The sequence below is a fragment of the Ranitomeya imitator genome, chromosome 2 (assembly GCF_032444005.1).
Source record: "Ranitomeya imitator isolate aRanImi1 chromosome 2, aRanImi1.pri, whole genome shotgun sequence".
Classification (NCBI taxonomy): domain Eukaryota; kingdom Metazoa; phylum Chordata; class Amphibia; order Anura; family Dendrobatidae; genus Ranitomeya; species Ranitomeya imitator.
Genome location: NC_091283.1, coordinates 801,293,710 through 801,321,551, shown reverse-complemented (window position 1 = coordinate 801,321,551; position 27,842 = coordinate 801,293,710). Strand labels below are relative to the sequence as shown.

General features: G+C 43.8%; 1 protein-coding gene across 1 annotated transcript in view; it reads left to right on the top strand.

The window, feature by feature from the left end:
- Positions 1 to 27,842, top strand: part of LOC138666835 (uncharacterized) — a gene marked incomplete at its 5' end in the record, with an annotated part of 128,198 nt that overhangs the window by 27,646 nt on the left and 72,710 nt on the right. The window contains 7 exon segments of the mRNA XM_069755012.1: positions 1,826 to 2,136; positions 3,893 to 4,196; positions 5,937 to 6,248; positions 7,986 to 8,309; positions 10,040 to 10,363; positions 24,388 to 24,449; positions 24,960 to 25,275. Coding sequence (XP_069611113.1) covers positions 1,826 to 2,136; positions 3,893 to 4,196; positions 5,937 to 6,248; positions 7,986 to 8,309; positions 10,040 to 10,363; positions 24,388 to 24,449; positions 24,960 to 25,275 — 1,953 coding nt within the window.

Sequence of the window (27,842 nt, the reverse complement as noted above, 5' to 3'; positions counted from 1 at the left end):
CTGCCAGTCCGTGTTCCTGCTGTATCCTGCCAGTCCGTGTTCCTGCTGTATCCTGCCAGTCCGTGTTCCTGCTGTATTCGGCCAGTCCGTGTTCCTGCTGTGTCCTGCCTGTCCGTGTTCCTGCTGTATCCCGCCAGTCCGTGTTCCTGTTGTATCCTGCCGGTCCGTGTTCCTGCTGTGTCCTGCCTGTCCGTGTTCCTGCTGAGTCCTGCCGTTCCGTGTTCCAGTCATTTGTTCAGTTAAGTCTTGTTTTCCTATTATTCCCTGCCGTCCTTATAGCCTGTGGTTTCCTTCTTTATCTTGGGTCGCCCCTTTGACTCTAGCTGTTGTGTCTCCATTCCCCCGAGGTCCTGCTCCTAACACTCCCTGTATAGGGGGTGATTCCATCTGGTCCGCTCGACCCCGGGGGCTCTAGAGTCACGACCCAGAGGGTCCACTCTCGGAATTCTGTCCGAGTACTTACATTAGCACAAACTATTTAGATTAGAAAATGTGGCCTCCTATTAGCACAAAAGATATAGATTAGGAAATGTGGTCTTCTGCCTGCACCAGAATATTCGCACAAACTATTTAGATTGGGAAATGTGGCCTCCTGCGTACACCACAAAAATAGAGCAGAAGATTTAGTGTGTCTGGAATAAACTGTTGTCAGAAAGGATTCAGATTAAAAAATGTAGGCTGGTGTCTGGACCACACTATTAGCTAAAAGGATTTAGATTCTGAAATGTGATGACAAGCCTGCAAGACAGTATTAGCACAAATAATTTAGATAAAGAAATGTGACCTCCTTTCTGCACCACAAAATCTTAGCCCAAACAAGTTTGATTAGGAAATGTGACATCCTGCTGGCACCACAATATTAGCCCAAAAGATCATGATTGGGAAATGTGGCTTTCTGCCTGCACCACAATATTAGCCCAAACTATTTTCATTAGGAAATCTGGCCTCCTGCCTACACCACAATGTTAGTGCAAACGATTTTGAATAGGAAATGTAGCCTCCTTCCTGCACCAAAATATTAATCCAATTAATTGTGATTAGGAAATGTGGCGCCCTGCCTGCACCACACTATTAGCACAATCATTTTAGATGAAGGAAGGTTGATTTTACACAGGATCCAATATAGCTGAAGAAACTGACACTAAACTGCATTTCTAACTATCTGAAAACTTACAGCAGCCACTGTAGCAGCCTCTCTGTACTGTTACACTGACAAAATCATGCCACCAAAACAACATATCCGCTTTTTTATAAGGAGAGGGTCATGTGATTTTTGCAACCAATTACAGAAGCCCTTGTGTCTGGACATTGTGGAAGGTATTTGTGGTGTGATCGTCTGTCAGAATCTACACACATTAAGTTAAACATAAAGAGAAAAAATTAAAAAAGAAAAACAGTTCGCCGTTCCTCTGACCTCTCCACACTAAATCCCCTCATTAAAGACCCCCCGCTCAACATACAGCACCACTATCCTAGCCAAAGTCCTAACAAAAGCATTAGTGGAAACACAATCATTTACTGAACTGTTCCCGAATTCTGCTGACTTTAAGGGAAAATGCTCTTAAATCCGTGTACAAATCCAAATGAGCTATGTTCGTGCCAAATTTGAGATTGCTGAAAGTTTCCCGGATAAGTCCGCTCATCACTATTAAAAAAGAATTTTTTTAACATGTATTTAGGTTTTAAACACTACAAAGGGCTGAATAGGTAGGGTATTTAGTAACAATAATACAAATGCTTTATAGGGGACCTGTCAGGTTCCCTTTAAGATAATTTATAATACATTGTTTTTAGAAATGACCATTCTCCTTTTTTTTAGGTTCAGGTTCAGACTTGTCTATAAGACTGGTAAATGGCAATGGTCAATGTAACGGTCGTGTAGAAATCCTCTATAATGGAGCATGGGGAACTGTGTGTGATGATTATTGGGATATTAATGCTGCACAAGTTGTATGCCGTCAGTTAAATTGTGGCCAAGCTCTTGCATTTAATGGCAGTGCTGCATTTGGCCAAGGACAAGGAGTAATTGTATTGGATGATGTGCAATGCACCGGCAATGAACAACACGTATGGGACTGTCTACACCAACCATTTACAGTGCATAACTGTGGACATAATGAAGATGCTGGAGTCGTCTGCTCAGGTATATTTTCGAAATGATGAAATCTTATACAATCATCTGATATCATATGTTGTTTGCATAGATGTTCAAGTAATCCACATTTCATATTTTCTACTACTGAGGGAAACTCAAACAATAAATAGTTTTTATAAGAAAATCTTAAAGGACTGGAGGTACTTTGGTTCCTTCCCCATTAAGTCCAAAATGTTAAGAGGTTTTATGTGGTAGTAGGATGCCTTTGTGAAGTCATTGACACAACAATAATAAGATGTTGATGGGTTTCTGTTACAGGGCTTTATTCCACATATTAATTATTAATGTAATGTTTGACTAACAATAACCAATATTTGGCTAATATTAGATTAGGAAATGTGTCCTCCTGCCTGCACCAGAATATTAGCACAAACTATTTAGATTAGAAAATGTGGCCTCCTATTAGCACAAAAGATATAGATTAGGAAATGTGGTCTTCTGCCTGCAACAGAATATTCGCACAAACTATTTAGATTGGGAAATGTGGCCTCCTGCGTACACCACAAAAATAGAGCAGAAGATTTAGTGTGTCTGGAATAAACTGTTGTCAGAAAGGATTCAGATTAAAAAATGTAGGCTGGTGTCTGGACCACACTATTAGCTAAAAGGATTTAGATTCTGAAATGTGATGACAAGCCTGCAAGACAGTATTAGCACAAATAATTTAGATAAAGAAATGTGACCTCCTTTCTGCACCACAAAATCTTAGGCCAAACAAGTTTGATTAGGAAATGTGACATCCTGCTGGCACCACAATATTAGCCCAAAAGATCATGATTGGGAAATGTGGCATTCTGCCTGCACCGCAATATTAGCCCAAACTATTTTCATTAGGAAATCTGGCCTCCTGCCTACACCACAATGTTAGTGCAAACGATTTTGAATAGGAAATGTAGCCTCCTTCCTGCACCAAAATATTAATCCAATTAATTGTGATTAGGAAATGTGGCGCCCTGCCTGCACCACACTATTAGCACAATCATTTTAGATGAAGGAAGGTTGATTTTACACAGGATCCAATATAGCTGAAGAAACTGACACTAAACTGCATTTCTAACTATCTGAAAACTTGCAGCAGCCACTGTAGCAGCCTCTCTGTACTGTTACACTGACAAAATCATGCCACCAAAACAACATTTCCGCTTTTTTATAAGGAGAGGGTCATGTGATTTTTGCAACCAATTACAGAAGCCCTTGTGTCTGGACATTGTGGAAGGTATTTGTGGTGTGATCGTCTGTCAGAATCTACACACATTAAGTTAACATAAAGAGAAAAAATTAAAAAAGAAAAACAGTTCGCCGTTCCTCTGACCTCTCCAAACTAAATCCCCTCATTAAAGACCCCCCGCTCAACATACAGCACCACTATCCTAGCCAAAGTCCTAACAAAAGCATTAGTGGAAACACAATCATTTACTGAACTGTTCCCGAATTCTGCTGACTTTAAGGGAAAATGCTCTTAAATCCGTGCACAAATCCAAATGAGCTATGTTCGTGCCAAATTTGAGATTGCTGAAAGTTTTCCGGATAAGTCCGCTCATCACTATTAAAAAAGAATTTTTTTAACATGTATTTAGGTTTTAAACACTACAAAGGGCTGAATAGGCAGGGTATTTAGTAACAATAATACAAATGCTTTATAGGGGACCTGTCAGGTTCCCTTTAAGATAATTTATAATACATTGTTTTTAGAAATGACCATTCTCCTTTTTTTTAGGTTCAGGTTCAGACTTGTCTATAAGACTGGTAAATGGCAATGGTCAATGTAACGGTCGTGTAGAAATCCTCTATAATGGAGCATGGGGAACTGTGTGTGATGATTATTGGGATATTAATGCTGCACAAGTTGTATGCCGTCAGTTAAATTGTGGCCAAGCTCTTGCATTTAATGGCAGTGCTGCATTTGGCCAAGGACAAGGAGTAATTGTATTGGATGATGTGCAATGCACCGGCAATGAACAACACATATGGGACTGTCTACACCAACCATTTACAGTGCATAACTGTGGACATAATGAAGATGCTGGAGTCGTCTGCTCAGGTATATTTTCGAAATGATGAAATCTTATACAATCATCTGATATCATATGATGTTTGCATAGATGTTCAAGTAATCCACATTTCATATTTTCTACTACTAAGGGAAACTCAAACAATAAATAGTTTTTATAAGAAAATCTTAAAGGACTGGAGGTACTTTGGTTCCTTCCCCATTAATTCCAAAATGTTAAGAGGTTTTATGTGCTAGTAGTATGCCTTTGTGAAGTCATTGACACAACAATAATAAGATGCTGAAGGGTTTCTGTTATAGGGCTTTATTCCACATATTAATTATTAATGTAATGTTTGACTAACAATAACCAATATTTGGCTAATATTAGATTAGGAAATGTGTCCTCCTGCCTGCACCAGAATATTAGCACAAACTATTTAGATTAGAAAATGTGGCCTCCTATTAGCACAAACGATATAGATTAGGAAATGTGGTCTTCTGCCTGCACCAGAATATTCGCACAAACTATTTAGATTAGGAAATGTGGCCTCCTGCGTACAGCACAATAATAGAGCAGAAGATTTAGTGTATCTGGAATAAACTGTTGTCAGAAAGGATTCAGATTAAAATTTGTAGGCTGGTGTCTGGACCACATTATTAGCTAAAAGGATTTAGATTCTGAAATGTGATGACAAGCCTGCAAGACAGTATTAGCACAAATAATTTAGATAATGAAATGTGACCTCCTTTCTGCACCACAAAATCTTAGCCCAAACAAGTTTTATTAGGAAATGTGACATCCTGCTGGCACCACAATATTAGCCCAAAAGATCATGATTGGGAAATGTGGCTTTCTGCCTGCACCACAATATTAGCCCAAACTATTTTCATTAGGAAATCTGGCCTCCTGCCTACACCACAATGTTAGTGCAAACGATTTTGAATAGGAAATGTAGCCTCCTTCCTGCACCAAAATATTAATCCAATTAATTGTGATTAGGAAATGTGGCGCCCTGCCTGCACCACACTATTAGCACAATCATTTTAGATGAAGGAAGGTTGATTTTAGACAGGATCCAAACTAGCTGAAGAAACTGACACTGAACTGCATTTCTAACTATCTGAAAACTTGCAGCAGCCACTGTAGCAGCCTCTCTGTACTGTTACACTGACAAAATCATGCCACCAAAACAAAATATCCGCTTTTTTATAAGGAGAGGGTCATGTGAGTTTTGCAACCAATTACAGAAGCCCTTGTGTCTGGACATTGTGGAAGGTATTTGTGGTGTGATCGTCTGCCAGAATCTACACACATTAAGTTAACATAAAGAGAAAAAATTAAAAAAGAAAAACAGTCCGCCATTCCTCTGACCTCTCCACACTAAATCCCCTCATTAAAGACCCCCCGCTCAACATACAGCACAACTATCCTAGCCAAAGTCCTAACAAAAGCATTAGTGGAAACACAATCATTTACTGAACTGTTCCTGAATTATGCTGACTTTAAGGGAAAATGCTCTTAAATCCGTGCACAAATCCAAATGAGCTATGTTCGTGCCAAATTTGAGATTGCTGAAAGTTTTCCGGATAAGTCCGCTCATCACTATTTGTAAAGAATTTTTTAACATGTATTTAGGTTTTAAACACTACAAAGGGCTGAATAGGCAGGGTATTTAGTAACAATAATACAAATGCTTTATAGGGGACCTGTCAGGTTCCCTTTAAGATAATTTATAATACATTGTTTTTAGAAATGACCATTCTCCTTTTTTTTAGGTTCAGGTTCAGACTTGTCTATAAGACTGGTAAATGGCAATGGTCAATGTAACGGTCGTGTAGAAATCCTCTATAATGGAGCATGGGGAACTGTGTGTGATGATTATTGGGATATTAATGCTGCACAAGTTGTATGCCGTCAGTTAAATTGTGGCCAAGCTCTTGCATTTAATGGCAGTGCTGCATTTGGCCAAGGACAAGGAGTAATTGTATTGGATGATGTGCAATGCACCGGCAATGAACAACACGTATGGGACTGTCTACACCAACCATTTACAGTGCATAACTGTGGACATAATGAAGATGCTGGAGTCGTCTGCTCAGGTATATTTTCGAAATGATGAAATCTTATACAATCATCTGATATCTTATGTTGTTTGCATAGATGTTCAAGTAATCCACATTTCATATTTTCTACTACTGAGGGAAACTCAAGCAATAAATAGTTTTTATAAGAAAATCTTAAAGGACTGGAGGTAATTTGGTTCCTTCCCCATTAAGTCCAAAATGTTAAGAGGTTTTATGTGGTAGTAGGATGCCTTTGTGAAGTCATTGACACAACAATAATAAGATGTTGATGGGTTTCTGTTACAGGGCTTTATTCCACATGTTAATTATTAATGTAATGTTTGACTAACAATAACCAATATTTGGCTAATATTAGATTAGGAAATGTGTCCTCCTGCCTGCACCAGAATATTAGCACAAACTATTTAGATTAGAAAATGTGGCCTCCTATTAGCACAAAAGATATAGATTAGGAAATGTGGTCTTCTGCCTGCACCAGAATATTCGCACAAACTATTTAGCTTGGGAAATGTGGCCTCCTGCGTACACCACAAAAATAGAGCAGAAGATTTAGTGTGTCTGGAATAAACTGTTGTCAGAAAGGATTCAGATTAAAAAATGTAGGCTGGTGTCTGGACCACACTATTAGCTAAAAGGATTTAGATTCTGAAATGTGATGACAAGCCTGCAAGACAGTATTAGCACAAATAATTTAGATAAAGAAATGTGACCTCCTTTCTGCACCACAAAATCTTAGCCCAAACAAGTTTGATTAGGAAATGTGACATCCTGCTGGCACCACAATATTAGCCCAAAAGATCATGATTGGGAAATTCAAATGAGGCTTTCTGCCTGCACCACAATATTAGCCCAAACTATTTTCATTAGGAAATCTGGCCTCCTGCCTACACCACAATGTTAGTGCAAACGATTTTGAATAGAAAATGTAGCCTCCTTCCTGCACCAAAATATTAATCCAATTAATTGTGATTAGGAAATGTGGCGCCCTGCCTGCACCAGAATATTAGCACAATCATTTTAGATGAAGAAAGGTTGATTTTACACAGGATCCAATATAGCTGAAGAAACTGACACTAAACTGCATTTCTAACTATCTGAAAACTTGCAGCAGCCACTGTAGCAGCCGCTCTGTACTGTTACACTGACAAAATCATGCCACCAAAACAACATATCCGCTTTTTTAAAATGAGAGGGTCATGTGATTTTTGCAACGAATTACAGAAGCCCTTGCGTCTGGACATTGTGGAAGGTATTTGTGGTGTGATCATCTGCCAGAATCTACACACATTAAGTTAACATAAAGAGAAAAAATTATAAAAGAAAAACAGTCCGCCGTTCCTCTGACCTCTCCACACTAAATCACCTCATTAAAGTCCCCCCCGCTCAACATACAGCACCACTATCATAGCCAAAGTCCTAACAAAAGCACTAGTGGAAACACAATCATTTACTGAACTGTTCCCGAACTCTGCTGACTTTAAGGGAAAATGCTCTTAAATCCGTGCACAAATCCAAATGAGCTATGTTCGTGCCAAATTTGAGATTGCTGAAAGTTTTCCGGATAAATCCGCTCATCACTATTAAAAAAGAATTTTTTTTAACATGTATTTAGGTTTTAAACACTACAAAGGGCTGAATAGGCAGGGTATTTAGTAACAATAATACAAATGCTTATTAGGGGACCTGTCAGGTTCCCTTTAAGATAATTTATAATACATTGTTTTTAGAAATGACCATTCTCCTTTTTTTTAGGTTCAGGTTCAGACTTGTCAATAAGACTGGTGAATGGCAATGGTCAATGTAACGGTCGTGTAGAAATCCTCTATAATGGAGCATGGGGAACTGTGTGTGATGATTATTGGGATATTAATGCTGCACAAGTTGTATGCCGTCAGTTAAATTGTGGCCAAGCTCTTGCATTTAATGGCAGTGCTGCATTTGGCCAAGGACAAGGAGTAATTGTATTGGATGATGTGCAATGCACTGGCAATGAACAACACGTATGGGACTGTCTACACCAACCATTTACAGTGCATAACTGTGGACATAATGAAGATGCTGGAGTCGTCTGCTCAGGTATATTTTCGAAATGATGAAATGTTATACAATCATCTGATATCATATGTTGTTTGCATAGATGTTCAAGTAATCCACATTTCATATCTTCTACTACTAAGGGAAACTCAAACAATAAATAGTTTTTATAAAAAAATCTTAAAGGACTGGAGGTACTTTGGTTCCTTCCCCATTAAGTCCAAAATGTTAAGAGGTTTTATGTGGTAGTAGGATGCCTTTGTGAAGTCATTGACACAACAATAATAAGATGCTGATGGGTTTCTGTTACAGGGCTTTATTCCACATATTAATTATTAATGTAATGTTTGACTAACAATAACCAATATTTGGCTAATATTAGATTAGGAAATGTGTCCTCCTGCCTGCACCAGAATATTAGCACAAACTATTTAGATTAGAAAATGTGGCCTCCTATTAGCACAAACAATATAGATTAGGAAGTGTGGTCTTCTGCCTGCACCAGAATATTCGCACAAACTATTTAAATTAGGAAATGTGGCCTCCTGCGTACACCACAATAATAGAGCAGAAGATTTAGTGTGTCTGGAATAAACTGTTGTCAGAAAGGATTCAGATTAAAAAATGTAGGCTGGTGTCTGGACCACACTATTAGCTAAAAGGATTTAGATTCTGAAATGTGATGACAAGCCTGCAAGACAGTATTAGCACAAATAATTTAGATAAAGAAATGTTACCTCCTTTCTGCACCACAAAATCTTAGCCCAAACAAGTTTGATTAGGAAATGTGACATCCTGCTGGCACCACAATATTAGCCCAAAAGATCATGATTGGGAAATGTGGCTTTCTTTCTGCACCACAATAATAGCCCAAACTATTTTCATTAGGAAATCTGGCCTCCTGCCTACACCACAATGTTAGTGCAAACGATTTTGAATAGGAAATGTAGCCTCCTTCCTGCACGAAAATATTAATCCAATTAATTGTGATTAGGAAATGTGGCGCCCTGCCTGCACCACACTATTAGCACAATCATTTTAGATGAAGGAAGGTTGATTTTACACAGGATCCAATATAGCTGAAGAAACTGACACTAAACTGCATTTCTAACTATCTGAAAACTTGCAGCAGCCACTGTAGCAGCCTCTCTGTACTGTTACACTGACAAAATCATGCCACCAAAACAACATATCCGCTTTTTTATAAGGAGAGGGTCATGTGATTTTTGCAACCAATTACAGAAGCCCTTGTGTCTGGACATTGTGGAAGGTATTTGTGGTGTGATCATCTGCCAGAATCTACACACATTAAGTTAACATAAAGAGAAAAAATTATAAAAGAAAAACATTCCGCCGTTCCTCTGACCTCTCCACACTAAATCCCCTCATTAAAGACCCCCCCGCTCAACATACAGCACCACTATCGTAGCCAAAGTCCTAACAAAAGCATTAGTGGAAACACAATCATTTACTGAACTGTTCCCGAATTCTGCTGACTTTAAGGGAAAATGCTCTTAAATCCATGCACAAATCCAAATGAGCTATGTTCGTGCCAAATTTGAGATTGCTGAAAGTTTTCCAGATAAGTCCGCTCATCACTATTAAAAAAGAATTTTTTAACATGTATTTAGGTTTTAAACACTACAAAGGGCTGAATAGGCAGGGTATTTAGTAACAATAATACAAATGCTTTATAGGGGCCCTGTCAGGTTCCCTTTAAGATAATTTATAATACATTGTTTTTAGAAATGACCATTCTCCTTTTTTTTTAGGTTCAGGTTCAGACTTGTCAATAAGACTGGTAAATGGCAATGGTCAATGTAACGGTCGTGTAGAAATCCTCTATAATGGAGCATGGGGAACTGTGTGTGATGATTATTGGGATATTAATGCTGCACAAGTTGTATGCCGTCAGTTAAATTGTGGCCAAGCTCTTGCATTTAATGGCAGTGCTGCATTTGGCCAAGGACAAGGAGTAATTGTATTGGATGATGTGCAATGCACCGGCAATGAACAACATGTATGGGACTGTCTACACCAACCATTTACAGTGCATAACTGTGGACATAATGAAGATGCTGGAGTCGTCTGCTCAGGTATATTTTCGAAATGATGAAATCTTATACAATCATCTGACATCATATGTTGTTTGCATAGATGTTCAAGTAATCCACATTTCATATTTTCTACTACTAAGGGAAACTCAAACAATAAATAGTTTTTATAAGAAAATCTTAAAGGACTGGAGGTACTTTGGTTCCTTTCCCATTAAGTCCAAAATGTTAAGAGGTTTGATGTGGTAGTAGGATGCCTTTGTGAAGTCATTGACACAACAATAATAAGATGCTGATGGGTTTCTGTTACAGGGCTTTATTTTACATATTAATTATTAATGTAATGTTTGACTAACAATAACCAATATTTGGCTAATATTAGATTAGGAAATGTGTCCTCCTGCCTGCACCAGAATATTAGCACAAACTATTTAGATTAGAAAATGTGGCCTCCTATTAGCACAAACGATATAGATTAGGAAGCGTGGTCTTCTGCCTGCACCAGAATATTCGCACAAACTATTTAAATTAGGAAATGTGGCCTCCTGCGTACACCACAATAATAGAGCAGAAGATTTAGTGTGTCTGGAATAAACTGTTGTCAGAAAGGATTCAGATTAAAAAATATAGCCTGGTGTCTGGACCACACTATTAGCTAAAAGGATTTAGATTCTGAAATGTGATGACAAGCCTGCAAGACAGTATTAGCACAAATAATTTAGATAAAGAAATGTTACCTCCTTTCTGCACCACAAAATCTTAGCCCAAACAAGTTTGATTAGGAAATGTGACATCCTGCTGGCACCACAATATTAGCCCAAAAGATCATGATTGAGAAATGTGGCTTTCTGCCTGCACCACAATATTAGCTGTTATGATTAGGTAATTCAGTACCACAATGGACATAGAGGTCAGAGCACATACAGTGACCTGACAAAACCCAAAAACATAGAACGAGCTCTGAGACGTGGGAACTCTGCTGACCGCAAGCCCTAATCCTCCCCAACCACACTAGAGGCAGCCGTGGATTGCGCCTAACGCTCCCTATGCAACTCGACACAGCCTGAGAAACTAGCTAGCCTGAAGATAGAAAATAAGCCTACCTTGCCTCAGAGAAATATCCCAAAGGAAAAGGCAGCCCCCACATATAATGACTGTGAGTTAAGATGAAAAGACAAACGTAGATATGAAATAGATTTAGCAAAGTGAGGCCCGACTTTCTGAACAAAGCGAGGATAGGAAAGGTAACTTTGCGGTCAACACAAAACCCTACAAACAACCACGCAAAGGGGGCAAAAAGACCCTCCGTACCGACTAACGGCACGGAGGTACACCCTCTGCGTCCCAGAGCTTCCAGCAAGCAGGAAAAACCAAAAACGCAAGCTGGACAGAAAAAAACAGCAAACAAAATAACAAAAGCGGAACTTAGCTATGCAGAGCAGCAGGTCACAGGAACGATCCAGGAGGAAGCAAGTCCAACACTAGAACATTGACTGGAGGCCAGGATCAAAGCACTAGGTGGAGTTAAATAGAGCAGCACCTAACGACTTCACCACAACACCTGAGGAAGGAAACTCAGAAGCCGCAGTACCACTCTCCTCCACCAACGGAAGCTCATAGAGAGAATCAGCCGAAGTACCACTTGTGACCACAGGAGGGAGCTCTGCCACAGAATTCACAACAGTACCCCTTGAGGAGGGGTCACCGAACCCTCACCAGAGCCCCCAGGATGACCAGGATGAGCCATATGAAAGGCACGAACAAGATCGGGAGCATGGACATCAGAGGCAAAGACCCAGGAATTATCTTCCTGAGCATAACCCTTCCACTCAACCAGATACTGGAGTTTCCATCTTGAAACACGAGAATCCAAAATCTTCTCTACAATATACTCCAACTCCCCCTCCACCAAAACCGGGGCAGGAGGATCAACAGATGGAACCATAGGTGCCACGTATCTCCGCAACAATGACCTATGGAATACGTTATGGATGGAAAAAGAATCTGGAAGGGTCAAACGAAAAGACACAGGATTAAGAACCTCAGAAATCCTATATGGACCAATGAAACGAGGTTTAAACTTAGGAGAGGAAACCTTCATAGGAATATGACGAGAAGACAACCAAACCAAATCCCCAACACGAAGTCGGGGACCCACACAGCGTCTGCGATTAGCGAAACGTTGAGCCTTCTCCTGGGACATGGTCAAATTGTCCACTACATGAGTCCAAATCTGCTGCAACCTGTCCACCACAGTATCCACACCAGGACAGTCCGAAGACTCAACCTGCCCTGAAGAGAAACGAGGATGGAACCCAGAGTTGCAGAAAAACGGCGAAACCAAGGTAGCCGAGCTGGCCCGTTTATTAAGGGCGAACTCAGCCAAAGGCAAAAAGGACACCCAGTTATCCTGATCAGCAGAAACAAAGCATCTCAGATATGTTTCCAAGGTCTGATTGGTTCGTTCGGTCTGGCCATTAGTCTGAGGATGGAAAGCCGAGGAAAAAGACAAGTCAATGCCCATCCTTGCACAAAAGGCTCGCCAAAACCTCGAAACAAACTGGGAACCTCTGTCAGAAACGATATTCTCTGGAATGCCATGTAAACGAACCACATGCTGGAAGAACAATGGCACCAAATCAGAGGAGGAAGGTAATTTAGACCAGGGTACCAAATGGACCATCTTAGAGAAGCGATCACAAACCACCCAAATGACTGACATTTTTTGAGAGACGGGAAGATCTGAAATAAAATCCATAGAGATATGTGTCCAAGGCCTCTTTGGGATCGGCAAGGGCAAAAGCAACCCACTGGCACGAGAACAGCAGGGCTTATCCCGAGCACAAATCCCACAGGACTGCACAAAAGAACGCACAGCCCGCGACAGAGATGGCCACCAAAAGGATCTAGCCACTAACTCTCTTGTACCAAAGATTCCAGGATGACCAGCCAACACCGAACAATGAACCTCAGAGATAACTTTATTCATCCACCTATCAGGGACAAACAGTTTCTCCGCTGGGCAACGATCAGGTTTATTAGCCTGAAATTTTTGCAGCACCCGCCGCAAAATCAGGGGAGATGGCAGACACAATTACTCCCTCTTTGAGAATACCCGCCGGCTCAGATAAACCCGGAGAGTCGGGCACAAAACTCCTAGACAGGGCATCCGCCTTCACATTTTTAGAGCCCGGAAGGTACGAAACCACAAAGTCAAAACGGGCAAAAAACAGCGACCAACTGTTAGGACTGGCGGAACGCACCAAGAAAGGTGATATACAGTAGATGCGTTCGCAGTCCGGGGTCCACCGTGCAGGTGAAAACCTGCTGCTAGTAAATACAGACTATATGGCGGTACACTAAAGTATATACACGTGGGTTCAACCTCACCCAGCGTGAAGGGAGCAATCCTGTTGTGTCACAGGATCGCGGTACCGCACCTAAAGCGCGAGCGAGTAGTCAGCGTACTTAACCCCAACTGGGATTGAAGTCCGATTAGACCCTCGCTGGCACTACACCGCAACTGGGTGTGAAAGGAAACTAAATATAGATATATAAATGCACAGGAGTGCGAGCAATGCCGCACTGACGGACGCCACCAACCACACTGGCTTGGGTATGGAAAGCGCAAGGCAAGCGCACAGCGCCGTACAGGCGGACACAGCAAGAGGACGCTGTAATGTGTGTATCGTGCAGATGATTAGTCAGGCGCTAGATAGCTACCAACATCCGCGAGCAGACAACAACTCTAGGGAGGGATATTTAGGAGCTTTCATCCATCGACATACATTCATCTACACACACACATATAACATTATGAGACAATACTAGCGCATGGCCGTGCGGTCATGCGCAGTTTATATAGTTGCAGCACAGGAAGTGGCTACAGAACTTTTGCCCTTCCAAGACCTGCCAAGAGGACCAATGGAATGTGCCGCAGAGCCTGAGCACATGACCCTCGATCTCCAACGGGAGATCTTGCCCTGGGCATGCTCAGTGTGTGCAGATAAGGACTTAGTCCCAGAGAAGTCCGCTCGCTGCTGACCAGTATTGGCTTTAAAGGCAGAAGCTGGAGACTTCAGTTGATGTTGTGAACGGGTTCTTCTTCACCAAATTAAATATGCGGCGATCATCCACCACTGTTGTCATACGTGGACGCCCAGGCCTTTTTGAGTTCCCAAGCTCACCAGTCAATTCCTTTTTTCTCAGAATGTACCCAACTGTTGATTTTGCTACTCCAAGCATGTCTGCTATCTCTCTGATGGATTTTTTCTTTTTTTTCAGCCTCAGGATGTTCTGCTTCACCTCAATTGAGAGTTCCTTTGACCGCATGTTGTCTGCTCACAGCAACAGCTTCCAAATGCAAAACCACACACCTGGAATACACCCCTGACCTTTTAACTACTTCATTGATTACAGGTTAACGAGGGAGACGCCTTCAGAGTTAATTGGAGCCCTTAGAGTCCATTGTCCAATTACTTTTGGTCCCTTGAAAAAGAGGACGCTATGCATTACAGAGCTATGATTCCTAAACCCTTTCTCCGATTTGGATGTGGAAACTATCATATTGCAGCTGGGAGTGTGCACTTTCAGCCCATATTATATATATAATTATATTTCTGAACATGTTTTTGTAAACAGCTAAAATAACAAAACTTGTGTCACTGTCCAAATATTTCTGGCCCTAACTGTAATAATTGTACACTAGCGCATGGCCATGCGGTCATGCGCAGTTTATATAGTTGCAGGACAGGAATGGCCACAGAAACTTTGCCCTTCCAAGACCTGCCAAGAGGACCAATGGAATGCGCTGCAGAGCCTGAGCACATGACCCTCGATCTCCAACGGGAGATCTTGCCCTGGGCATGCTCAGTGTGTGCAGATAAGGACTTAGTCCCAGAGAAGTCCGCTCGCTGCTGACCAGTATTGGCTTTAAAGGCAGAAGCTGGAGAAGCAGCGGTAACTCTTCTCACAGAGTCAGAGTGAGCGAGACGCTGGGATCGACGTCCCTGCTGAGCGGACTCCACTGCGGCTGGAGGAGAATGGGAGACCGCAGCGGAGACGGATCGAGATTCCCCCTGTGAAGCAGAGGAAACTCGACTCCTAACATTACCCCCCCTCCTAGGGCCCCCCCCCTCCTTGGGCCTCGCTACGTTCGAAGGCAGCAATGAGCTGCGGAGCCCGAATGTGCTTAACAGGCTCCCAGGACCTGTCCTCGGGGCCATAACCCTTCCGGTCCACCAAATAAAATGTTTTACCACGCACCACCTTGCACCCCAAAATAGCGTTCACCTCATAATCGTCCGAAGACGAACCCGATGTCCCAGCAGATGACTCGGAGAACCGGGACATATACACGGGTTTCAAGAGGGACACATGAAAGGTGTCGGTGATACCCAGGCGTGGCGGAAGGGCCAAACGATAGACCACAGGATTAACCTGCTCGAGGACCTTGAATGGGCCCAAGTAGCGAGGAGCAAATTTAGTGGACTCAACTCGCAGCCTGATGTTACGGGCGGAGAGCCACACCAAGTCGCCAGGAGCAAAGGTCGGAGCGGGGCGCCGATGAGCATCGGCGGAGGACCTCATTCTCTCCTTAGAGGCCCGAATGGCATCCTGAGTGCGGTCCCAAATATCCCGTGCCTCCACAGCCCAGTCTACCACCCTGGAGTCGGCGGAAGACACGGGCATAGGCACAGGTACCCGTGGATGCTGACCATAGTTGAGGAGGAATGGGGTTTGTCCAGTGGAGTCGGCTACGGCGTTGTTCAGTGCAAACTCTGCCCATGATAGCAAGGATGCCCAGTCATCCTGCCTGGCTGAAACAAAATGTCGCAGGTATGTGACCAAGGTCTGGTTGGCCCTCTCTACCAACCCATTTGTCTCGGGATGATAAGCGGAAGAGATATTCAACTCAATACTGAGAAGACGACAGAGCTCTCTCCAGAACCGAGATGCAAACTGGGGACCCCGGTCACTGACAATTTTGTCTGGCATACCATGCAGGCGGAAGATATGTCTAATGAACAACGCTGCCAAGGCCCGTGCAGAAGGTAACCGTGGTAGCGGCACCAAATGCACCATTTTTGAGAAATGATCGGTGATGACCCAAATGATGGTACAGCCGCGAGACTTGGGCAAACCCACAACAAAGTCCATCCCGACCATCTCCCAGGGCCTATCTGCCACCGGCAAGGGATAGAGCAAACCAGCTGGCGTTTGACGCGGAGATTTATTTTTGGCGCAGGAGACACACGCCAGAACATAATCCCTGACATCCCGGACCATATATGGCCACCAGTACGTCCTCGCCAGTAGCTCAGATGTCCTCTTTGTCCCAAAGTGTCCACCCACCCTGGACGAATGAGCCCAAGAGAGAACCTCCGGTCGCAAATTAATGGGCACAAAAGTCTTGCCCGGAGGCACAGACTCTAGCGAAACCGGCGCCACGGTTCTCAGGCTCTTGAAAGGGACAATAAGCCGAGGCTCCTCTTCCTCCTCCTCAGTTGAAATAAGGGAGCGAGAGAGAGCGTCAGCACGGATATTCTTCTCCCCGGCGAGATAATGAAGAGAAAAGTGGAACCGGGAGAAGAACAGGGACCATCTGGCCTGGCGAGAATTTAGCCGCTGGGCTGTCTGCAAATAGACCAATTTGTTGTGGTCCGTGTAAACTTGGAAGGGCAACCGCGCACCTTCCAGAAGGTGTCTCCACTCCGAAAAGGCCAACTTCATTGCTAGCAACTCCCTGTCCCCGATGGAGTAGTTCCTCTCCGCTGGCGTGAAGGTCTTAGAGAAGAAGAAGCATGGATGCTTCCGACCTTGAGCATCCTTTTGGTAGAGGACTGCTCCAGCACCAACGGACTAGGCATCCACCTCCATTAGGAATGGCTTATCCACATCGGGACGATGTAAGATGGGAGCGCTAGCAAAGTGGGAAATAATAGAAGTGAAGGCCTTGGAGACCTCTTCCGACCACAATTTGGGATTTGCTCCCTTCTTGGTGAGGGCTACAAAGGGAGCTACCAGAGTTGAGAAGTGGGGAATGAACTGGCGGTAATAGTTTATGAACCCCATAAAGCAATGCACCGCTTTAAGAGAATGGGGCTCTTGCCAGTCCATCACAGCCTGTAGTTTGGCAGGATCCATAGCCAATCCCTGGGCGGAGATGATATAGCCCAGGAAAGGTAAGGACTCCTGCTCAAACACACACTTCTCCAACTTTGCATAAAGAGAGTTTGCCCGTAGGAGATCGAAGACTCTGCCAACATCTCTCCGGTGGGAGTCAATATCTGGAGAAAAGATGAGAATATCATCCAGATAGACTACAACCGAGGTGGAAAGCATATCCCGGAAGATATCGTTGACAAAGTCTTGGAAAACGGCAGGTGCATTACAGAGCCCGAAGGGCATCACCAGACACTCATAGTGCCCATCTCTGGTGTTAAATGCCGTTTTCCACTCGTCCCCCTCACGGATGCTTATCAGGTTATAAGCACCCCGCAGATCTAGTTTAGTAAACACTCTAGCTCCCCGAAGCCTATCGAAAAGCTCAGATATCAACGGCAAAGGGTACTTGTTCTTAACTGTGATAGCATTAAGACCCCTGTAGTCTATGCATGGACGTAGTTCTCCACTCTTCTTCTGCACGAAAAAGAACCCTGCCCCAGCAGGTGACACTGACTTCCTGATGAACCCTCTTGCCAAATTCTCTTGTATGTACTGAGACATTGCCTCCGTTTCTGGGAGAGATAATGGATAGACTCGACCCCGGGGAGGCTCAGCACCAGGCAAGAGATCAATAGGACAGTCATAGGGGCGATGGGGCGGAAGAGTCTCCGCTGCCTTTTTGGAGAACACGTCTGCATAAGACCAATATTGCTTGGGGAGAGAGGAGAGATCTGCGGGTACCTCTGTAGTAGTAACCTGAACGCACTCTCGATGACACCTGTTCCCACAAGATTCACCCCATCCCAGATTTCTGCCTGAGGACCACTCGATGTGAGGAGAGTGGTACCGTAACCAGGGTATCCCCAAGAGAACCTCATCAATTCCCTCAGGAATGACGAGTAGAGATATAATCTCCTGATGAGATGGTGACATGGACAGAGTAAAAGAGATAATTTGATGTGTAATCTGTGTGGGCAGTGTCGACCCATTCACCACTCGTACCGTTACTGGTTGAGATAGCATGACCAGAGGGATTGCGTGACGTTGGGCGAAGGCTGAAGACATAAAATTGCCCTCCGCCCCAGAATCCACGCAGAGTTCTACCGAGTGAGAGGATGAGCCCAATGTTATTGTCCCCTTAAAGGACAATTTGGAGGCAAACATCGCCGTGTCTAGTGCACCTCCACCAATTACCACTAGACGCTGACATTTCCTCGACCGCTGGAGACATCTGGAGGCAAGATGTCCAGACTGTTGGCAAAGATGACAAATCTGGAGTGCACAAGCGGTCCGGGACTTAGATCCTGCTCGAGACTCTACCACAGGCTCATGGGGCTCAGGAGCCTGGTCTGGAGATTCCAAAGGTTTGGCGAAGGTGGGAGCCAGCCGAAACCTCTGCCTACACTGGGCTCGCTCTAACCTCCGCTCGTGAAAACGGAGATCAATACGAGTGGATAGAGTTATTGATTCCTCCAGTGTGGCGGGAATCCCCCTAGTGGCCAGGGCGTCCTTAACGTGGTCAGCCAGCCCCCTCCAAAATATTGGAATGAGGGCTTTATCCGACCACTCCAGCTCAGATGCTAAGGTGCGCAAGTGGACGGCAAAATGACTGACCAAGGACGAGCCCTGAGTCAATGTCAACAATTGGAGCGCCGTATCATGGGTGACACGAGGTCCCACAAAGACCTGTTTCAGAGTGCTCAGAAACAACGGAGCACTCTGCACCACATGATCGCTACGCTCCCATAGCGGCGTAGCCCACTGCAACGCTCTGTCCGACAGAAGAGACACTATAAATCCCACCTTAGCCCGCTCTGTAGGGAAACGAGAGGCCAGAAGCTCGAGATGTATAGAGCACTGACTCACGAAACCCCTACAAGACTTACTGTCACCAGAGAATTTCTCTGGAAGCGGGAGGCGAGTTAGAGTCGGGACAGGAGCGGCAGTGGACAAGGTGGCTGCAGCAACACTAGCAGCCTGAACAGCGACCGCAGTGACATCCACAGTTGAGGTTGAACGCTCAAGAGCCGCCAACCTTCCCTCCAACTGCTGGATGTACCGCTGTGAACGCTGATCGTCCATCATTTACTAGCCAGACCCTGGCGCTAGTATTATGTTAGGACTGGCGGAACGCACCAAGAAAGGTGATATAGATGCGTTCGCAGTCCGGGGTCCACCGTGCAGGTGAAAACCTGCTGCTAGTAAATACAGACTATATGGCGGTACACTAAAGTATATACACGTGGGTTCAACCTCACCCAGCGTGAAGGGAGCAATCCTGTTGTGTCACAGGATCGCGGTACCGCACCTAAAGCGCGAGCGAGTAGTCAGCGTACTTAACCCCAACTGGGATTGAAGTCCGATTAGACCCTCGCTGGCACTACACCGCAACTGGGTGTGAAAGGAAACTAAATATAGATATATAAATGCACAGGAGTGCGAGCAATGCCGCACTGACGGACGCCACCAACCACACTGGCTTGGGTATGGAAAGCGCAAGGCAAGCGCACAGCGCCGTACAGGCGGACACAGCAAGAGGACGCTGTAATGTGTGTATCGTGCAGATGATTAGTCAGGCGCTAGATAGCTACCAACATCCGCGAGCAGACAACAACTCTAGGGAGGGATATTTAGGAGCTTTCATCCATCGACATACATTCATCTACACACACACATATAACATTATGAGACAATACTAGCGCATGGCCGTGCGGTCATGCGCAGTTTATATAGTTGCAGCACAGGAAGTGGCTACAGAACTTTTGCCCTTCCAAGACCTGCCAAGAGGACCAATGGAATGTGCCGCAGAGCCTGAGCACATGACCCTCGATCTCCAACGGGAGATCTTGCCCTGGGCATGCTCAGTGTGTGCAGATAAGGACTTAGTCCCAGAGAAGTCCGCTCGCTGCTGACCAGTATTGGCTTTAAAGGCAGAAGCTGGAGAAGCAGCGGTAACTCTTCTCACAGAGTCAGAGTGAGCGAGACGCTGGGATCGACGTCCCTGCTGAGCGGACTCCACTGCGGCTGGAGGAGAATGGGAGACCGCAGCGGAGACGGATCGAGATTCCCCCTGTGCAGCAGAGGAAACTCGACTCCTAACACCAACGAGTCTGTCTAGGATTCAACCGCTTGGCAGACTCGAGATAAGTCAAGTTCTTATGATCAGTCAAGACCACCACGCGATGCTTAGCTCCTTCAAGCCAATGACGCCACTCCTCTAATGCCCACTTCATGGCCAGCAACTCTCGATTGCCAACATCATAATTTCGCTCAGCAGGCAAAAACTTCCTGGAAAAGAAGGTGCATGGTTTCCTCACCGAGCAATCAGAACTTCTCTGCGACAAAACAGCCCCTGCTCCAATCTCAGAAGCATCAACCTCGACCTGGAATGGAAGCGAAACATCTGGTTGACACAACACAGGGGCAGAAGAAAAACGACGCTTCAACTCTTGAAAAGCTTCCACAGCAGCAGAAGACCAATTGACCACATCAGCACCCTTCTTGGTCAAATCGGTCAATGGTTTAGCAATACTAGAAAAATTGCAGATGAAGCGACGATAAAAATTAGCAAAGCCCAGGAACTTTTGCAGACTTTTCAGAGATGTCGGCTGAGTCCAATCATGGATGGCTTGGACCTTAACAGGGTCCATCTCGATAGTAGAAGGGGAAAAAATGAACCCCAAAAATGAAACCTTCTGAACACCAAAGAGACACTTTGATCTCTTCACAAACAAAGAATTAGCACGCAGGACCTGAAACACCGTTCTGACCTGCTTCACATGAGACTCCCAATCATCCGAGAAGATCAAAATATCATCCAAGTATACAATCAGGAATTTATCCAGGTACTCTCGGAAGATGTCATGCATAAAGGACTGAAACACTGATGGAGCATTGGCAAGTCCGAATGGCATTACTAGGTACTCAAAATGGCCCTCGGGCGTATTAAATGCAGTTTTCCATTCATAGCCTCGCATAATACGCACAAGATTATACGCCCCACGAAGATCTATCTTGGTGAACCAACTAGCCCCCTTAATCCGAGCAAACAAATCAGATAACAGCGGCAAGGGGTACTGAAATTTAACCGTGATCTTATTTAGAAGGCGGTAATCTATACAAGGTCTCAGCGAACCATCCTTCTTGGCCACAAAAAAGAACCCCGCTCCTAATGGCGACGATGACGGGCAAATATGCCCCTTCTCCAAGGACTCCTTCACGTAACTCCGCATAGCGGCGTGCTCAGGCACAGATAAATTAAACAGTCGACCTTTTGGGAATTTACTACCAGGAATCAAATCGGTAGCACAATCACAATCCCTATGCGGAGGTAGGGTATCGGACTTGGGCTCATCAAATACATCCCGGTAATCAGACAAGAACTCTAGGACCTCAGAAGGGGTGGATGACGAAATAGACAGAAATGGGACATCACCATGTACCCCCTGACAACCCCAGCTGGACACAGACATGGATTTCCAATCTAATACTGGATTATGGACTTGTAGCCATGGCAACCCCAACACGACCACATCATGCAGATTATGCAACACCAGAAAGCAAATAACCTCCTGATGTGCAGGAGCCATGCACATGGTCAGCTGGGTCCAGTACTGAGGCTTATTCTTGGCCAAAGGCGTAGCATCAATTCCTCTCAATGGAATAGGACACTGCAAGGGCTCCAAGAAAAACCCACAACGCCTAGCATACTCCAAGTCCATCAAATTCAGGGCAGCGCCTTAATCCACAAATGCCATGACAGAATAAGATGACAAGGAGCAGATCAAGGTAACGGACAAAAGAAATTTTGACTGTACCGTACCAATGGTGGCAGACCTAGCGAACCGCTTAGTGCGCTTAGGACAATCAGAGATAGCATGAGTGGAATCACCACAGTAGAAACACAGCCCATTCTGACGTCTGTGTTCTTGCCGTTCAACTCTGGTCAAAGTCCTATCGCACTGCATAGGCTCAGGTTTATGCTCAGATAATACCGCCAAATGGTGCACAGATTTACGCTCACGCAAGCGTCGACCGATCTGAATGGCCAAAGACATAGACTCATTCAGACCAGCAGGCATAGGAAATCCCACCATGACATCCTTAAGGGCTTCAGAGAGACCCTTTCTGAAAATAGCTGCGAGCGCACCTTCATTCCATTGAGTGAGTACGGACCACTTTCTAAATTTCTGACAATATACCTCTATCTCATCCTGACCCTGACACAGAGCCAGCAAATTTTTCTCTGCCTGATCCACTGAATTAGGTTCATCGTACAGCAATCCGAGCGCCAGGAAAAACGCATCAATATTACTTAATGCAGGATCTCCTGGCGCAAGAGAAAATGCCCAGTCCTGAGGGTCGCCACGTAAAAAAGAAATAATGATCCTAACTTGTTGAACTGGGTCACCAGAGGAGCGAGGTTTCAAAGTCAGAAATAGTTTACAATTATTTTTGAAACTCAGAAATTTAGTTCTATCTCCAAAAAAACAAATCAGGAATAGGAATTCTAGGTTCTAACATAGAATTCTGAACCACAAAGTCTTGAATATTTTGTACTCTTGCCGTGAGCTGATCCACACATGAAGACAGACCTTTAATGTCCATCGCTACACCTGTGTCCTGAACCACCCAAATGTCTAGGGGAAAAAAAAGGCAAAACACAGTGCAGAGAAAAAAAAATGGTCTCAGAACTTCTTTTTTCCCTCTATTGAGAATCATTAGTACTTTGGGCCTCCAGTACTGTTATGATTAGGTAATTCAGTACCACAATGGACATAGAGGTCAGAGCACATACAGTGACCTGACAAAACCCAAAAACATAGAACGAGCTCTGAGACGTGGGAGCTCTGCTGACCGCAATCCCTAATCCTCTCCAACCACACTAGAGGCAGCCGTGGATTGCGCCTAACGCTCCTTATGCAACTCGGCACAGCCTGAGAAACTAGCTAGCCTGAAGATAGAAAATAAGCCTACCTTGCCTCAGAGAAATACCCCAAAGGAAAAGGCAGCCCCCACATATAATGACTGTGAGTTAAGATGAAAAGACAAACGTAGAGATGAAATATATTTAGCAAAGTGAGGACCGACTTTCTGAACAGAGCGAGGATAGGAAAGGTAACTTTGCAATCAACACAAAACCCTACAAACAACCACGCAAAGGGGGCAAAAAGACCCTCCGTACCGACTAACGGCACGGAGGTACACCCTCTGCGTCCCAGAGCTTCCAGCAAGCAGGAAAAACCAAAAACGCAAGCTGGACAGAAAAAAACAGCAAACAAAATAACAAAAGCGGAACTTAGCTATGCAGAGCAGCAGGTCACAGGAACGATCCAGGAGGAAGCAAGTCCAACACTAGAACATTGACTGGAGGCCAGGATCAAAGCACTAGGTGGAGTTAAATAGAGCAGCACCTAACGACTTCACCACACACCTGAGGAAGGAAACTCAGAAGCCGCAGTACCACTCTCCTCCACCAACGGAAGCTCATAGAGAGAATCAGCCGAAGTACCTCTTGTGACCACAGGAGGGAGCTCTGCCACAGAATTCACAACAATTAGCCCAAACTATTTTCATTACGAAATCTGGCCTCCTGCCTACACCACAATGTTAGTGCAAACGATTTTGAATAGGAAATGTAGCCTCCTTCCTGCACCAAAATATTAATCCAATTAATTGTGATTAGGAAATGTGGCGCCCTGCCTGCACTACACTATTAGCACAATCATTTTAGATGAAGGAAGGTTGATTTTACCCATGATCCAATATAGCTGAAGAAACTGACACTAAACTGCATTTCTAACTATCTGAAAACTTGCAGCAGCCACTGTAGCAGCCTCTCTGTACTGTTACACTGACAAAATCATGCCACCAAAACAACATATCCGCTTTTTTATAAGGAGAGGGTCATGTGATTTTTGCAACCAATTACAGAAGCCCTTGTGTCTGGACATTGTGGAAGGTATTTGTGGTGTGATCGTCTGCCAGAATCGACACACATTAAGTTAACATAAAGAGAAAAAATTAAAAAAGAAAAACAGTCTGCCGTTCCTCTGACCTTTCAACACTAAATCCCCTCACTAAAGACCCCCCCGCTCAACATACAGCACCACTATCGTAGCCAAAGTCCTAACAAAAGCATTAGTGGAAACACAATCATTTACTGAACTGTTCCCGAATTCTGCTGACTTTAAGGGAAAATGCTCTTAAATCCGTGCACAAATCCAAATGAGCTATGTTCGTGCCAAATTTGAGATTGCTGAAAGTTTTTCGGATAAGTCCGCAAATCACTATTTATAAAGAATTTTTTTAACATGTATTTAGGTTTTAAACACTACAAATGGCTGAATAGGCAGGGTATTTAGTAACAATAATACAAATGCTTTATAGGGGACCTGTCAGGTTCCCTTTAAGATAATTTATAATATATTGTTTTTAGAAATGACCATTCTCCTTTTTTTTAGGTTCAGGTTCAGACTTGTCAATAAGACTGGTGAATGGCAATGGTCAATGTAACGGTCGTGTAGAAATCCTCTATAATGGAGCATGGGGAACTGTGTGTGATGATTATTGGGATATTAATGCTGCACAAGTTGTATGCCGTCAGTTAAATTGTGGCCAAGCTCTTGCATTTAATGGCAGTGCCGCATTTGGCCAAGGACAAGGAGTAATTGTATTGGATGATGTGCAATGCACCGGCAATGAACAACACGTATGGGACTGTCTACACCAACCATTTACAGTGCATAACTGTGGACATAATGAAGATGCTGGAGTCGTCTGCTCAGGTATATTTTCGAAATGATGAAATCTTATACAATCATCTGATATCATATGTTGTTTGCATAGATGTTCAAGTAATCCACATTTCATATTTTCTACTACTAAGGGAAACTCAAACAATAAATAGTTTTTATAAGAAAATCTTAAAGGACTGGAGGTACTTTGGTTCCTTCCTCATTAAGTCCAAAATGTTAAGAGGTTTGATGTGGTAAATGACAGACTATATGGCGGTACTTTAAAGTATACACACGTGGGTTAAACCTCACCCAGCGGGAAGAAAGCGATCCTGTTAAGTCACAGGACCGCAGTACCGCACATAGAGCGCGAGCAAGTAGTCAGCGAACTTAACCCCAAAAGGAATTGAAGTCCGATTAGACCCTTGCTGGCACAACACCGCAACTGGGTGTGTAGAGAACCTTAACAGAAATATATGAGCACAAGAGTGCGTGCGATGCCGCACTGACGGACGCCACTAACCACCCAGGCTTGGGTATGGAAAGCGCAAGACAAGCGCACGGCGCCGTACTGGCAGGCACAGCTACAGGACGCTGTGATGTGTGTAACATACAGATGGATAGTTGGGCGCTAGAGAGCTACCATCATCCGCGAGCAGTCAACAACTCTAGGGAGGGATACTTAGGAGCTTTCATCCATCGACATACAGTTAAGTCCATATATTTTTGGACAGAGACAACATTTTTCTAATTTTGGTTATAGACATTACCACAATGAATTTTAAACAAAACAATTTAGATGCAGTTGAAGTTCAGACTTTCAGCTTTCATTTGAGGGTATCCACATTAAAATTGGATGAAGGGTTTAGGAGTTTCAGCTCCTTAACATGTGCCACCCTGTTTTTAAAGGGACCAAAAGTAATTGGACAGATTCAATAATTTTAAATAAAATGTTCATTTTTAGTACTTGGTTGAAAACCCTTTGCTGGCAATGACTGCCTGAAGTCTTGAACTCATGGACATCACCAGACGCTGTGTTTCCTCCTTTTTGATGCTCTGCCAGGCCTTCACTGCGGTGGTTTTCAGTTGCTGTTTGTTTGTGGGTCTTTCTGTCTGAAGTTTAGTCTTTAACAAGTGAAATGCTGCTCAATTGGGTTGAGATCAGGTGACTGACTTGGCCATTCAAGAATATTCCACTTCTTTGCTTTAATAAACTCCTGGGTTGCTTTGGCTTTATGTTTTGGGTCATTGTCCATCTGTAGTATGAAACGACGATCAATCAGTATTGCTGCATTTGGCTGGATCTGAACACACAGTATGGCGGCTCTGAATACCTCAGAATTCATTCGGCTGCTTCTGTCCTGTGTCACATCCTCAATAAACACTAGTGACCCAGTGCCACTGGCAGCCATGCATGCCCAAGCCATCACACCGCCTCCGCCGTGTTTTACAGATGATGTGGTATGCTTTGGATCATGAGCTGTACCACGCCTTCACCATACTTTTCTCTTTCCATCATTCTGGTAGAGGTTGATCTTGGTTTCATCTGTCCAAAGAATGTTCTTCCAGAACTGTGCTGGCTTTTTTGGATTTTTTTTTAGCAAAGTCCAGACTAGCCTTTTTATTTTTGATGCTTATGAGTGGCTTGCACTGTGCAGTGAATCCTCTTTATTTACTTTCATGCAGTCTTCTCTTTATGGTAGATTTGGATATTGATACGCCGACCTCCTGGAGAGTGTTGGTCACTTGGTTGGCTGTTGTGAAGGGGTTTCTCTTCACCATGGAGATTACTCTGCGATCATCCACCACTGTTGTCTTCCGTGGGCGCCCAGGTCTTTTTGCATTGATGAGTTCACCAGTGCTTTCTTTCTTTCTTTCTCAGGATGTACCAAACTGTAGATTTTGCCACTCCTAATATTGTAGCAATTTCTCGGATGGGTTTTTTCTGTTTTCGCAGCTTAAGGATGGCTCGTTTCACCTGCATGGAGAGCTCCTTTGACCGCATGTTTACTTCACAGCAAAACCTTCCAAATGCAGCACCACACCTCACATCAACTCCAGGCCTTTTATCTGCTTAATTGAGAATGACATAACGAAGGGATTGCCCACACCTCTCCATGAAATAGCCTTGGACTCAATTGTCCAATTACTTTTGGTCCCTTTAAAAACAGGGTGGCACATGTTAAGGAGCTGAAACTCCTAAACCCTTCATCCAATTTTAATGTGGATACCCTCAAATGAAAGCTGAAAGTCTGAACTTCAACTGCATCTGAATTGTTTTGTTTAAAATTAATTGTGGTAATGTCTATAACCAAAATTAGAAAAATGTTGTCTCTGTCCAAATATATATGGACTTAACTGTACATCCATCTACACACACACATACAGTTAGGGCCAGAAATATTTGGACAGTGACACAATTTTCGCGAGTTGGGCTCTGCATGCCACCACATTGGATTTGAAATGAAACCTCTACAACAGAATTCAAGTGCAGATTGTAACGTTTAATTTGAAGAGTTGAACAAAAATATCTGATAGAAAATGTAGGAATTGTACACATTTCTTTACAAACACTCCACATTTTAGGAGGTCAAAAGTAATTGGACAAATAAACATAA